At 43.2% G+C, this 16,318-nt stretch overlaps 1 protein-coding gene across 2 annotated transcripts in view; it reads right to left on the bottom strand.

Annotated features, from left to right (window-relative positions):
* Nucleotides 1-1,158: 1,158 nt before the first annotated feature.
* The window catches only part of DMRT1 (doublesex and mab-3 related transcription factor 1), a 105,405-nt gene continuing 90,245 nt past the window's right edge, over nt 1,159-16,318 (bottom strand). For both annotated transcript variants that reach the window (XM_060153455.1, XM_060153456.1), the window contains exon 5: nt 1,159-2,121. In XM_060153455.1, coding sequence (XP_060009438.1) covers nt 1,967-2,121 — 155 coding nt within the window. In that variant the 3' untranslated portion in view covers nt 1,159-1,966. The remainder of the gene's footprint in view (nt 2,122-16,318) is intronic.

The raw sequence follows: 16,318 nt of genomic DNA, 5'->3' as shown, positions 1-16,318 counted from the left end.
ACCCTCGGGGCGTAGGAGGCCCACTAAACAAGCCTGGTTCCCAGCGCTCCGACGGCCCAGAGTGGAGCTCCGGGCCGCAGTAGGAGGCCGGGAGGCGCAGGGCCTTCGAAACTGGAGCCCGGGCTCACCAGGGACCCAGGGGGTGCTCGGTCAGGGCTCTGAGAGCACACACACGCGCGCTTTTCCGGGCTCCGCCTGGCTTTCCAGAAACGCAGGGGCACTGAAGGGAGCTGTGCTGGGAGAGGGCACACACGCACACACACCCGTTGAAGGGGCGTGCCGAGCTTCTCCATCAAACACACCGGGCAAAATTAGTGTGTTGGGGTCATCTTGGAACAGTAGGAACTGGAAGACTCCTGGATCCGCAGAAGCCAGGATTATTCAAAGAAATAGAGGGGGCCTGGGCGGTGGGCAGCGAGTGCGCAGGTGAGCAAGGAATCTTCATCTCCAAAAAGCCACCACTGACGCCTTGAAGGTGGCGAGTCTGCGGCCCAGTCCTTCCTCGCGCGCCCGGCAGCCTCCGGAGTCGCCGTCACAATACCTACAGCTACAGCCGCCCCGAAGGGCACACGGCTGCAGTAGCAGCAGCCTGACAAGTGTGATAAAATGATCTTCCTTAACTAAACTCGTAAAGCACTGGGCAATAAAACTCAATCTTCTGTAAAATCCAATTAAGTCATTATCTGACTGATTGTATCTTTAATTGAAAACAGAAGTGACAGTAAATTTCTGTGATATATCAGGATCAATCGATACCGCTATACGATTCAGCCCCAAGAAGTGATTTATAATGTCAAACCTATATAGGTAACTCCACATTATTCTCTCTAAAACCACTGGTGGATGAAATTAAGAGTAAGTGCATTTAATAAAAAACAAGATGGTCAGGTTATTGATTACAACAGATGGGGGTGAAATCAAATAGATGTTTTCAAAGCACAGAGCGAAGAAAATACAAGTAATTTCTTTTTTCCTGTTTAATACCGCTCATCAAATATACACACAAGAAAATTCAGTCATCAATAACATTTTTATTTCAGGTACAGCCGCAACTACACAGAACAATGAATTTTTTTTAGACTAGTTTTATTTCAGGATGGCTTCTGTTACATAAGGAGTACACCACTAGCAATTTTTAACAAAAAATGAACTCAGAAATCTATAGTTACTTTTAAAGATGTACTTATCTTCAAATCAGATTACAACCTAAGGTTACAAAATAATCTAGATTGCATCCATTTTTTTTAATAGTAGAATGTGCATCATAAACTCTTATATTTTTCTAGAAACAACACTCAGGAACTCTGCATTACTAGGGTTACTTTAAATTGTATTGTTTTCAAACTACCCTTTAGAAAAGGTAGCAATTCTTAAAGTCATTAATTTTTTCTTCTGACTATTTCAGTCACGTTTTGGATTTGAGGGGATGGCGTCGGGGCTAGGCTTTTCTAACAGCAACACAAACACACACACTATTTCTATTTAACCTTCTGCAGATTTCTAACATAATCACTAACTCTATTCTTCTCACCAGTCAGGAACGTGGCTAAATTTATGGTTTAGCACTTTTATTAAAATACTAAAATTCAAGAAAAGATCTGAGGCACCTAAGATTTCATTTTAAAACTGAAAGTAGTTGACACATTTAGGTGCAAATGTACTGCTTTACTTGAGTGAATTATTGTATTTCTTGAAAACTACATGTAAACCAGTGTCAAAAAAATGAGGAACACTAATATTTAACTCCATGAGCAAAGCACTTAATTGGTGCAGACGGCAGACACAGATAGTAAACTATTCCAAATGTCTTCTAGCCTCTGGGCTAAGCTCTAAGGAGTATAAACCAAACATCTTCTCAACAGTTAGGTTGGTGTGAGTCAAGACAAAATGTTAACAACAAACCCTATGTATAAACGGAATAAACCTGCCACTCCAGGTGAATGGCCAAAGGCATCGGGGTGCCGGATTATTCGTCGTCCTCGATGACAGGAGTGACCGCAAAACTGCTGGGCTCCGAGGCAGACTCACATTCGAGCACTGCCTTTGAGCTGTCGTTACTAACAGAAGAGCTGGTGGAGAGGGAAACCAAGCCACAATCTTGACTGCTGGGTGGCGAGAATACTGGGAAGTGGGGAGAGACAGAGGGAGAAGAGTGCGTTAAAAGTGGCTAGTCTTTCTACATTCACCGTGCAATTAGGTTCCAACAAAGAAAAAGGCGCTCTCTGCAATTTCTATTCGGAGTTGAAAGTGTTTTCATAGACACTCATTAAAATCCCCAGTGCTTCTTTAGAATAAAAAATAGTATTTCTGCACAGTATTATCTATTTAATTGAAGAGGCAAGTTAAGTAGCAGAGTTTCAATTTTATGTTAATTAAAAACAAAAAACAGTCTTCTCCCCCCTCTTTGGGGATACTATTTCCACCCTTCACTGAGCCCCACCCCTTTATGTAAACGATGCTGATAGTTTGACGAGTCTTGTCAAATGATCCATCTGACAAATTACCCCAAGCAAGACCCCACCCATGTATTTCCACCATTTGACAGGTAACCCTAGTTTCTCAGTAGCTAGCAAGTGAAAGCGATAGCTTATCAACTTTCCTGTTAGTTCTCTTGGACAGAGGGAAACAAAAACTTGGGGGAAGGTGTACATACCTTTTTAAAAGCATACCTAACTTTTAAAAAGTCAAAAGCAGTAAATGGGAAGGAAACTTAAAAAAATCCAAAAATTAAAAGAAACAATTATACAACACTAAAACAGAAGTCAGGTAACGGTTTTAACAGCAAACCTATAAACATAAAACTCCACTAGGAATCTGACATTAAATATGAAGGATGCAAAAGTAATAATGTGTTGAACAATTTTTGCAACCTTACAAGCCACAGTAGATACAAAATTTAAGCAAAAGGGTCTCTGACCTTCTTAACCTTAGCTGAGTTTAGATCCACCCCCAGAACTCCCTTCCTGCCTAGTGTGAATGTAATTAAGGGGACGCTGCAGTGGTAATTTCTCTCCTCATTAACTTCCTGATTGGTTTCAGCCTCAGGATTCCGCAGGGCAGTAGTTTGTCACCAATTCCAAATGGCCAATCGTTAATACTAATGTTTGTGTAACTAACTGCCAGCATCTGCCACGGCTTCTTGTACAACAATAATGGTGAAAGGGTACATTAGTGCCCCTGTGTTAATTCAGCTTGTGTTCATCAATAGGGAAATCTATGATGTAATTAGCAAAATGCATTGGGAGCTGAGTGCTGGTCATTTGTAGAGAACTAAATCATAGTAGAAGCTGTACTGGGTCCTGATGTGTTTGCCATCAATACTTATTATGTTTGGAATTTAATAAGGTATATTACCATGCTGAAAAGAGACCTTTTTACAACAGAACACTATTTACGCTTGTTATGGGTTTCGAGGTTTGCTGCAGCTAGTGGAACCACACAGAAATAAAAGAACAGAGCTGGGATTTAAGAAGCGGATCTTTAACCACTCCACTGGACCAAATTATCTGAGGAAGCCCCGTTCTTCTAATGTGACATATGGACTGACAGACAGACAGATGGACAGTTTGTGATAGCTACCTCAATATCCAGTTAGGAAAGGAATGTTCTGAAAACTTAATAAGTTAAAAAATTTGAAAAACAGTGTAGGTAATTTCCTGACAAGCAATTTACTTTTTTTTTTTTTTTCCCGGTACGCGGGCCTCTCACTGCTGTGGCCTCTCCCGTTGCGGAGCACAGGCTCTGGACGCGCAGGCCCAGCGGCCATGGCTCACGTGCCCAGCCGCTCCGCTGCACGTGGGATCTTCCCGGACCGGGGCACGAACCCGTGTCCCCTACATCGGCAGGCGGACTCCCAACCACTGCGCCACCAGGGAAGCCCACAATTTACTTTTGATATTGGCAGTATGTGTTTAGATTTACTAAGTTAAACAAAAAGAGTACTAATTTGAACCTAGGAAACCTGAAGCTTTCATTTTCTCACTGTTCATTAAGGCTTCTTACTAAATTTGAGTTGTTATATGGATTTAAATTTCCCTGCAAATCCAAGATAATTTATGAATTGTGTTACATGCCCAAGGATGTTATATCTACACAGAGAGCAGACTTTGCTCTGACATCTTGTGACTATACAAGGATATGGAGAGCCAACTAAGGGCCAACCAGAGTCTGTGCGTTAATCTGCCCACCCTCATCCCCATCTCAAGCCAGTGACAGAAGGTTCTCTGTACAGAAGAGATTGGAGAAGGGGGTGAACATTTACTACTTCTTGTATGTCACCTACTTTAATGAGTATGTAAATTTAACCCTCAAACCATTCACTGAGAGAATTGTTCTCCCGTTTTTACAAAGGAGGCGCTGTGGAAGCTGCCAAGGGCAGTGCAATGTTGGTCAGCCCCACCTCCTGGCTTGTTCTCACCCCTGCACCATCCCCACCCTTGGGTGTCACATTTAGTCACTGGCCACTGAACCGTCCTAATCTCTGTGTTAGTTTGAGGAGGTAAAATAACTGACCCTTGTCAACTTAATGCAGAGGCTATAAAGGAATAGGCAAAGCGTTCTCCAGACATGTTCTGAGCTTCTGCCTACAGTTAACAGCTGACCTAGGGATGCTCCCACCCCAGCCACAAACACCCTGCCTCCCCCATTTGGCCCAACTTGTGACTGAAAAAGGAAGGGGCGGGAATTCTGCAAAAGAAAGGACTTGGAGAGAGCCCCCCTTTTGCTCTCACTTGCCTTGTGGGTACTTTCTTGGAAAATATTCCTCTGACCTGAGGGTGTGAAGATGTGCGGAGGGTCACCTGCATAGACTAGGGAGGCTCCAAGCATACTTAATGCATGACTGCACTCCAGAGAAGATCCAAATAAATGAACTCAACCTGTTTTGCAAAATACCTGTATTTCTTAAAGCTTTTCTCCGCTCAAAATTTAAATCCATGTTCATTTCACTTTTGTTAAAGGCTTCGCATCGTCTCTGAATGTTGAAGTTAGGGACGGTATCTGTTTAACTCATTTTGTGTAGCACCTCATAAAAGTAGTTCCAAGTGCATCAAAGATTTAGTGTTTATCTTAGTGACTAATGTCCAAAATTTATTTTACTATCATCCTTAAAGATGAAGGTACCCTCTTCATTTAAATGCAGCTTCATTAAACTTTACTGGGGGGAAGAATAACCACTGATCATTTTAAATCATTTTATACCAATTAAAAATTAAAAAGGCAAAATTCTCTTTTTTTTGCATGTTGATTCTAATGAGCCCTGCAGAAGGGCTAATTTCAACTCAAAAGGTTCCTCTTCATTATTCTGTAAAAATGCTAATGCCTACTGTCCACGGGACTGTGGGGAAAGATACGCTGTTGGTAGCACTAGAAATTGGTTCAATCTTTCTGGACAGCAGCCTAGTGACATGTAATAAGAACTGTAAAACTGTTCATACCCTCTGACCTGGTAATTCCACTCTGGGGAATAAACCCAAAGAAAGAAAGAATAATTGGCCGGGCGATGCTCAACACACCACTATTTGCATGAGCGAAGACGTGAGTACTTTGCTCCGGCGCTGGGGGGTGGGGTTTGGGGACGGGGGACAGGAAGCTTTCACAGGCAACAGACAATTCAGGATTATGCTACCCTGTAATCACCACTAGGCTCCCAGCATTTACAGAAATGGAAGAAATGACTTCTGGAGACCGAAGTAGAGATTTTAAAGCAAGAAAATGAAAAAAAAAAAAAAGGAAAAAGTGCCCATCTGATCTTTTTTCTTGTTACAATGAAAGGTGGGTAAACGTCTGAGGCTGACCCTGGTTTGAACCAGCAAACCCTGTATCTGTTTTCTCTCTACTAGCCTATTTGTCTACAGCAGCTAAATGGTCTTCCTTTTATTATTATTTTAAAACAAACAAAGAAACCTTACATATAATCACTCTTACCAATGCTGAGGGGTAAAAAAGATGATTTCAGTGATGCCATCTAACCACCAATATTCTTTTTGGAAAATATTATAGACTGCACCCCCCCCCAAACCCACCACTCTAAAAAACAAAACAAAACCCAATCTAACTGCTAAATCTTTTGACACTGCAAAGACCCCTGACTTTTAACTTGAATGATCTGTTAGGAGTCGGTGGACCGGAACGAACAATTCTCTTCCAGTGATGTGAGAAACAGGATATTCGTGCTTGAGAAAAAACTGTTCTTCCTCTAGATGTTAAACACTATTAAGCTCCCACTAAGAAACCATTTTAAAAATAAAAAATGCAAGTGGCATTCTTCAACTGTTAGCAACTCTTCACCTAGACACTGACAGGTCTCTTTGGTTTCCTCGAGTTTGCAAGCCTAAGAGTCTGATGAAAAGCTGATGAAAATGTCTTAAACAATGAATTCTTCCGCTTCATGATAACCATAGTGTTTGGAAATAAAATCATGTCCAATCAATACCACTTAGCAGATATTTGATGTTTCACAATAGGACTCTTTTCCAGAGTAGAACTGCTACCCTTCTCACTACCATTTAAAATAACTAGGATTATCTTAGCTGTCCGAAGCTTGGCAGGTTCAGCTTGTACTTTCAAACAGCATTAATTCTTGGCACTCAGAAGAAGGGATAAAAGGTAAAGATATGAATGGAGATCTTTATTCCACCTGATCTATCAAGGATTAGCTCATTCTTTTCCAGTCCATGCCTGCACGCTAGTGAAGAGGAAGGCTAAGCTGTAACTGATGTAATTAGAAACCACAAGCTGAGAATAAAATAGCCCTTTATTAATCGCCCCCATTTACTATAAATTTACCAAAAACATAATAATCTTTGAAACAATTAAATGTGCTTTTTTCCACCTGTGTGTAATCAAAAGAGTAGTGGCTAGAGAGAGAGCCTGGTTAGGATTATGCTTTCCCTGAAAACATTACCTTAATTGCCAGTCTAAAATCTAACAGCAGTTTTGAGAGCGGCCAGCTCAGCCCTGTGCACAGTGTAGGGAGAAGTGGCCAAGCCATCGTAAAGGAGAGCTCCTGTGGATGGAAAGAGGCGCGTGATCAGTGCCTCCTCCTTGATCCTGCTGCCACAGCCTTGGCAAGCTCTAGGAAAAGCCACCTTACAGACAAGGTGAACCGATAACAGAAAGCACATATTTAACCACTATCAACACTGCCTCATTCTCTCTAAATTTCATGTGTAACACGGATACAACACAAGATAACACTAGAACTTCTTAATTCTCAAAACAAACAGCAGCCTATCAAGCTTCCTTTGGCAGCCCCTGGGAGACAGTGTGAGGACCGGGGCTCACAGGCTGGCCCTGCTGGAACTGCAGACTGCTACCCTGCTGCCCAAGGAACGAGGGTATAACGCACCCCACCTACCACCTTACCACCTACGGAGTTCAACGGACACACGAAGGGAAGAATGCACACAAAAAGGGAAAAGAGAAGGGACCCCGTTCAGCCTTCCACCTCACCTGGGACGCGGGCAGGATTACCTCGGGTGCAGGCATTCCTCCTCTTCCCCCCACCCCCACCCTCCACGACAGATTCTTCTGGACCACGGCAGGGCAGCTGCTGGGATCCCACACTCCCTGTTTATTCCATGGGGGGGCGGGGGCGGGTCCCCAAAACTACTCGAGTCTCAAAGCAAGCACGTGAATAAGTGATGTGCCTGTGACAGCAGCCCTACCCTGGCAGGGACTCACACCCTGAGCATGTCGTCAATCCTCACCTCCCCAGAACCCTCTTGTCTACTGGCAGTGGTAATGCTCCTGGGTGCTCCCTCACGCCCAAAGTGGCACCGTGAGCTGTGGAGCCTTTTCTCACTGATATTTCTTTTTGCACTCCTTCTGAACTGCGCAAGTGCGTATGTGACGGGTAATTCATTATGACTGGCTCAGCTGACATGTGTCATCCATGAAGGCAGCACTGGAAACACACAATCCACAGATTCAAAGATCCTCTAATTCACTGTGTTTTAACCAAAATATACTCAGTAACAAAACCTAAACACAGTGTGGCCTTTTCTTCACTTTCATGACAACATTCTGAGATAAGTCCTCACACTAACTAATTCTGCTCTATTTTCCTCATCACTGAAATAACCACAACACCGACCTTGAAGAAATCCCCTAAACTACCCGGGCAATGAACTTAAACACCAGTTTCCTCATCTGTAAAATGAGGCTAACAACAGGTCACTGTGATCATCACTGAGTACATAGTAGTTTCTTTACTTCCTTTGTCTTCCATTTCAGTGTCTTCACGTTAGAAGATCCTTGCCTTTGAAGGCGCCAGCATCCAATCAGTATTTAGTACAAGATCTGTTCCCTCCAGGCCACACACAGTGTGCCTTGAGAGAGCCAGGAACCAGGGATACACATTTTACTTCACTTGGGGCCTACGTGACAGCCAGAGTGTCAAATCCAGGAGGTAAATGGCCTGGTCCTCATTTGGAGAACGGGTCCCTCGTTACATAAGCTCTGGCTTTTTCATTTTTTGAGAAGAGGTGTCCAATCAAAATGAAGCAGCAGAATACCTCTGGACATACCAGACCCCAAATAGTGTTGTTATCCAATGATCAAGCCAACCATTCCTTCAGGCAGCAGTATTTGAAAGCAGGAAGAATCTTCCTTTTGAGCCTAAGTTTGTCCTAAAAGTTGAAAACTCTGGGAAGTACTAGGTACAGCCTTCAATGTCCCCGAAGAAGTAGGGGTCTCATTGTTCCTAATCTACAACTATTGGGTACCTGGAGCCCTGATGGGATGAGGCTTGCTGGGGTACCAGAAGCCAGTCACAAGGCGACAAAGCAGGGCTAGGCAAGGTGTATGGGTGTTGCCAGAAGACCCTCTCTTACTATCTGAAGACCTTGGGCAAGTACCTTACCCTCTCCATGCCTCTATCTCCTCAGCTGTACAATGGGGACACAGTACAGCACTTAGGATGGTTCCACACAGAGCTTTGGGGCCCCCTTAAGCCCGATGCATCTGAAAAGCCCACACTACCGTCGTACACAGCTGTACCATTTGGTCACCCACATGTGTGTCCCACAGACGCAGCACCTCAGCACTGGATGTGGTCCGAACTGAGCTCTATTCCTAGCATCACTCCCCTCAGCTGCCCCCATCTATACCCATCCTGCCCTGCTTAGTCTTTCTTGAGGGCTTGTCATCTCTGGTCCAGCTTCTCCTCTCTGAAGAGGCAGACCATTTTCCCACCACATATGTGTACGGACAAGGGCAGGAAGGCTGAGGGGGTCCTGCTCCCGGGCCAAGCTCCCAACAGTGGCCACCTGAGAACACGTGTGGAAAGACCATGAGCTCTGCCGTCAGACGTGGCACCTCAGTAAACAGCTCTGAGCATCAATTTCTTTCACTGTAAAAGGAGGTAATAATGACGCATTTCACAAAGTTGCTCCGAGGATAGAAGAGATGATAAATGACAGAATCATTTGTAAACGAGAAGACTCCTCTCCCCTGGCCTGAGTCTGTGCACTTCCCTAAGGAAGGAGTGTGATTTAGTGTCTGTCCTCCACTGCCTAAGACAGGACCAAGAAATTAGTAAGGCTTTTATTAAACACTGGCTGGGAAAGAAAAAAAAAAGAGTTAGTGTCAACACAGCTCAAACCTCCCTGAATGTTTTCAGATAAGTTTCAATTTCAGTGTTCAGAGAAAGGTGACTTTTACTTTATTCGTCCCTCTTTACACAGCAGAAGGCTAAAAGTGAAGATGAATTCCAAACTGAAACCCAAGCCTGTTATATTGTGTTTTCTCCCGGGACTTCAGGTACACATGACATTGCCTGAGGCCGGGCCAAAGGGGAAGGGACTTGGCTGAACCAGCAGAGCAAGGGGAACCTCCTCGAAAAGAAACAGAAAGTCTATTGGATAAAACACTAACACCTGGTAAACTGAAACTCGGCCAAGAACATCTACTGTACACTACCTAGCATGGTGCAGTGTACCCAGCAGGTGTTTAATAATGGATAGGGGAGTGAGAAAGCCCATGGAATGTGGTCTTCACAAGACATGCTGCCACCACAAAACAGGGCTAACCCACACACTGGCAAAGAGAGTCTCAAGTCTAAAACCAGTTCTGACGATTTTAAAGTGCAAAGGCTTTGTCTAATTTTGTCTGTATTTATTGGAAGGACTCTGGGCACCGACACAAGGAGAAAAGCCACATCAAACACACCCTGAGGCGTGACCTCAGCCAGAGAGCCTGGCTCTGGACGAGTCCGCAGGACCACGTGCCTTGGGGACTCTGCAACGCAAACCACATATGGTACCATGGCTGGGTGGTCACAGGTGCAACTGCATTTGAAAAACAGAGTTTAAACAGGTGTGTGATCATCTCAGAAACCAAGGCAGACCAGGCTAACAAGAGGCTCCACAAGTCACCTCTGGAAGAGAGTTCCCATTTGATTCTGGGAAAGCAGTTTTCTCAGATACAAAAGAAATCAAACCCGCAAAGCAGGCCGTGGCATTCGCCAGCCTAGAAACTAGGTTGGCTCTGTCCAGATATTTTGCAACAAGAGACATTTTTAAAGTAGCTTTGCTGAGAGTTTCCTTCACACTGAGAAGAAAGAATCACAGATGCTTCAACCTTAAAGGGTAATGTGTGATGAAAATCTCCACCTTCATGGGACTCTTCTTAAGACTAAGAAAAAAGGTTAATGTTTTGGAGTCAACACCACTGCCAGGAGAGCCAGGCATGAGGAGAGGGAATGCAGCTGCTTTCTCACCTGGGGCCCGAAATCAGCTCGGTTTCCAGCTAATCCACCAGCCTGCAGTCAGCCTTTCACTGTGGAATTACATCATCTCTGATAAAACATGCTGCTTAACAAAATATGTAAGATGTGCAGCTTCAGCCATATGGCTTTGAGGAACTCTTTCATGGAAGCAACCTAAGTGTCCATCGACAGATGAATGGATAAAGATGTGGCACATATATACAATGGAATATTACTCAGCCATAAAAAGAAATGAAATTGAGTTATTGGTAGTGAGGTGGATGGACCTAGAGTCTGTCATACAGAGTGAAGTAAGTCAGAAAGAGAAAAACAAATACCGTATGCTAACACATATATATGGAATCTTAAAAAAAAAAAAAGGTTATGAAGAACCTAGAGGCAGGACGGGAATAAAGACACAGACCTACTAGAGCATGGACTTGAGGATATGGGGAGGGGGAAGGGTAAGCTGTGACAAAGTGAGAGAGTGGCTTGGACATATATACACTACCAAATGTAAAACAGATAGCTAGTGGGAAGCAGCCGCATAGCACAGGGAGATCAGCTCCTGCTTTGTGACCACCTAGAGGGGTGGGATAGGGAGGGTGGGAGGGAGGGAGACACAAGAAGGAGGAGATATGGGAACATATGTATATGTATAACTGATTCACTTTGTTATAAAGCAGAAACTAACACACCATTGTAAAGCAATTATACTCCAATGAAGATGTTAAAAAAAATTCAGATACTTTGCAATGAAATGAATAAAAGAGAAAGTTCACAAGTCATTTCACAGGTAGAACTTGTGTAAAAGTTGCAGCTTATAATTTGAAAAGAAATACTGTGCCCCAAATGATATGCTAGTAGCAGGGTAGAAGACTGTGTCCAGTAAATTATTTTACCTTTACTATCAGGAGATGATGCCTTCTTCAAAAAAAAAAAAAAAAACGCAAAACTCCACCAGTATTGGCTATTAATACTATGCCAACTTTTCATTCTCTTTCTTTCTAACTAGGGTTACAGGAAATTTAAAATGAGTAATTATTAGTATTTTTCTCTGGTACAGAAGAAGGAAGCAAACACCAGGACACATTTAAATAACATATACCAGATGAAATCAATCAGGATAGAAAATTCCAGGCATTTCCAGACAGGAGAATACATGCTTACTCAGTGACACAGGTTGTTTTACCTCCTAATTACAACACAGCCATCATGGGTGGGTAAGATAGTTCAGATTACAGACTCAAGAATACACTCTTTTGGAACGGTCCATGTTAAGGGTGAAGAGAAACAAGAAAGTAGCACAAACTATGCTTTTCCTAAAGAGTATTTACACACTTTGCATAAGACCCCAACTGCTAAAAAAACAAATCATATATGTCTTTCTTAAAACATTTTTCTATTTGTTTAAAATGCCTTCTGTTCAACTAGATCCCAAGAAAGGACTTCAGTGCTAAAGAGGTTTAATCTGTGGGTGATATAAGGCATTCAGGGAATGTGATTGTGCCCTCCCCTCTCCAGGGGTTTATGGTATTTTTTAATTGTTTCAGGAGAGAAGACCTCACGTCTTGACAAGTATTTTAGTTTGCTTTCAAGAAAAGATTTTCCTTCTTCCCCCCAACTACATCCTGTCTGAAACTAAACTTAACTGTAGCCTTTTTTTAGGGACTTCTCAGAACAACCCATGTTCTCTTTGGGCGAGAAGCTTCTGGGCAGGACCTGCTGGTGCTGGTCAACCAAGCTCAGCTCTGAACTAAATGAAGGAAACCAACACTGGCAGGTATTTATCAAAGTATAGGACAACTTTCATTTAATTCTTCCTCCCAATGGTCAAAAAAATTGGTCTCCTTTCAGGATTTTGTTTTCTGCTTAAGGAAATTTTTTTTTTATTGTGGTAAAATACACATAATGTAAAATTTACCATTTTAACCACTGTGAAGTGTACAGTTCAGCAGTATTAAATACATTCACGATGTTGTGCAACCGTAACTACCCAACCATCTCTGGAACTTTGTCACCTTTCCAAACTGAAACTCTGCACCTATTAAACAATAACTCCCCCCATTCCCTCTGCCCGGCCCCCGGTAACCACCCTTTTACTTTCTGGTTCTCTGAATCTGACTACTCTAGGTACCTCATATAAATGGAAGCATACAGTATTTGTCTTTCTGTGACTGGTTTATCACACTTAGCATAATGTCTCCAAGGTTCATCCCTGTTGCAGCGTGTGGCAAAACTTCACTCCTTCTTCAGGCTGAATAACATTTCATTCTAGGTACAGCCCACATTTTGTTTACTCAGGCATTCATCGGTGGACATATGGGTTGTGTCTGCCTTTTGGCTCTTGTGGATAATGCTGGTTATGAACCCTGGTGTTCAAATATCTGTTCAAGTCCCTCTTTTCACTTTTTTTGTGTGTATACCCAGACGTGGAATTGCTGGATCATATGTTAATTCTATTTTTAAGTTTTTGAGGAACCACCATACAGTTCTCCACAGCAGGGGCACCATTTTACATTCCCACCAGCAATGTACAAGGGTTTCGATTCTCCACATCTTCAGCAACACTGGTTATTTTCTGGGGTCTTTGTTTGTTTGTTTGTTTTTGAATAATAGCCATCCTAAGGGGTGTGAAGTGTGGGATTTTGTCTTTTGATCCTTTTACACTAATCCTTTCCTGCACTGCATCCTCTCTTCCCCAACCCTGACCTACCACCCAGTCTCTGTTTTGTCATCACCAAACTTAAGTGAAGAACTGGCCCACTGCCCACTCCTCACTGGGTTATGCCTGGCAAACTGGTAGCTGTTTCACTCCCAGAAAAGCTTTCTCAAGGTCACCCATAGCCTGCTAGTCCCCAAAGCCAATGGCCTGTTGCAGTCTTTCCCTCTTTGCTCAAAACCACTGACACCTAACATGTCCTCTCCCCTTCATCCCCCTCAGCTGCCCTCCAGGCTTTCTGCCCCCCTGGACCATCCTTCCCCAACACCAACCCTAGACACAGACTCTCCAAACTACTCCACTTGGTCCTCTCATCCACATAAGCTTTAAACATCACCTCCTTGCAAATGACTTCACGATTCCTATCTCTTGCCCCGATTTCTCACTGAGAACCACTTCTGTATATGAAATATTGGCTGAACATCTCCACCTGGGTGAGTTTCCTGCAATGGAACTTCACCTGTTTAGAACTGAACCCACCATCTTCTCCTCTCTTGGGTCCTGAGCATGCCCACATCACCTGCAGCTCAGGCTCTCTCAGACCCACCCCCCAACCTAAGCCACTGCCCTGTCCCCCTCTCTTGAACTGCACAGAGCCCTCCTGCATCTCCCTCCCTTCCGGTTACCCTCATCTGCTAGCATCTGGTTGCCCTGTCCACTCTTTTCTACTTCATCTTAATTTATCCCAGTATGGCCAGTTAGTTATTCTTCCAGAAGCATGTCTCTAACAAGATGTTTCTTTCTAAATAAACACCTATGGAGACTTCTGAAGAGCTGAAAGTACAAAAATAGATCTCTATGACAATGAACCTGAACCCTCAAGAAAGGTTCAGCATACTGAAGGCGAGAAAGAAGGGAATCCATTTTGTAAACGTCTGTCATCAGAGAGTGGGAGGCAGAGAACTTTGGCAATCACAGGAGGAATTATGAGTTGTTTGGAAAATTCATTTATGCAAAAGAGATCACTGTTCAGTGATGGCAAGTTAATGTGACCTCATGAATCTATCCTTAAACTCAGTCCTTGGATGGATGTAACTTCACTCTGGACACTGACAGAAATACCAGCAGGACAGAATCTGGAAGACTGAACAGTATACAGACATTTTTTTCTCCAGAACAAAAGAAGCTTATAAAACTGCGACCTTAAAAAAAAATAGGTAATATGGTGTCGTTGGACAGATTTTGCATAGATTGCTTTCATTATTGTTGATTGGTTGATGACTGACTGACTGACTAACTGAAGATGTGACAACACAATAAATAAAGTTGATTCTACAGATGGACATACAACTCTGGCCCCAACAATGAGCCAATCCACATTCTTCTCAAGCACACCTGAAACATTAATACAAAATGACCACGTACTGATCTACAAAGCCAAGTCTCCACAAATTTCAAAGACGCGTATCTTTCAAACCTTTGAAGTCTTGCAGATTTAAGTCTGTAGTCTATCAGAGTAACTACTAAGAAAAAAACCTTTCAGCTTTAAAAAAATGATAAAGAAGAATATAAATTTCACTGACTCTGACTAACCAACAGGCCAGCATTTGGCCACAACATAATTGATCGCACCCTTAGTGCTACTGTTGAAAGCAGTTAAGAGCCCAGGCACTGATTCCAACCCACACACTCCTCCTCGATTCCACATTCCAAGTAGATCAGGTATTTTCACACTTGGTTCATCTTCAGTGAAGACTGTAATTAAATCTTTAATTTGAAAACAAGAGCGAAAGTCCGGCACTCGCAGCATTACTGGCCGCCCTCAAAGCTTAGAGCAAAGGGCAACAAATCAAGTACCAAATGGCGACCTCTGCTCCTTCAAGCTCAAGGAATCTGCTCATTTCAGAAGGCACCAGCTCATCTCCAAACTGGCAAATTTACATGTGGAAATGCTTTCCACAGTTATCTGCAAGCTTCCTGGGGATCAGAAACATTATTTAAATTACATCAACTGTCAAGTGTATGTGCTGCCTAGCCTTTTGATTACACCGTAATTTTGAAAGCATAAGTTTCAGAACATGCTTTGTTTCATATTCAAGGTGTTGGAAGAGACCTCTTAGGGAACTGAGTGCCCAGGAACACAATGACTACCGCTGGTCCTCTTTATGTCTTAACACTCTTCTCAAGCATTAAAGAAGGCAGTGTGGTGTCAACTGGTTACTTAATTCATGGAATATGTCCTGAGCATCTGCTCTGTGCCCAGCACCATCGTAGATGAAGCGAATACAGCCATGAATAAAACAAGTCTCTGTTCTCATAGGGAAAAAACCAGGGACACCTGTAATCAGAGACACCTGGGAGCAGATTCTTACTGGTGATGTGACTGTGGGCAATAACTGAACACTATACACCTCAGTTCTGGACATTCGTTCATGGAAAACAATAATGTTAAGGACTGTCGTCATTACAGCTAAAATATATTCAGTCAACACTATTCCTTCCTCTGCTTTTCCCTTTCCATAATAAGGGAGCAGTAAGTACTTCACAGGTACACCAGGCACCATCTGAAGCAAAATCAGGAGGAAGGTGAATTGTTTCTCAGTTACCCTTTTACCTGACCCTTTGCGCCTCCCTCACCTCTGTGCACTTCTTTTCTGTTCTTAGGTATCCGGTGCTCCCTGATCCTCTCCCCTGGTCTCCTCTCTGCCAAATGACACCTTACCCCTCCCCCCAACCCCTCCAGACACAGTTCTATTCTCTCAGTTTACTGCTTACTCTCTCAAGAGTTTACTCTTGATGAAAGGCATCCGGTTAAACTACTTCACTCAAGAGGTGAACTCAGGCTTCGGGCTCTAACCTCCTGTTGGTATCCTCATTTCAAAGCGGTGGCTTCTGGACATTGCAGAGATGTCACCTTTTGGGGCAGAGCAAATTTCTAAAGTGTTGCC

The sequence above is a fragment of the Lagenorhynchus albirostris genome, chromosome 7, assembly GCF_949774975.1.
Source record: "Lagenorhynchus albirostris chromosome 7, mLagAlb1.1, whole genome shotgun sequence".
In the NCBI taxonomy this organism is placed as follows: Eukaryota; Metazoa; Chordata; class Mammalia; order Artiodactyla; family Delphinidae; genus Lagenorhynchus; species Lagenorhynchus albirostris.
This window is presented reverse-complemented; position numbering and strand designations above follow the sequence as displayed.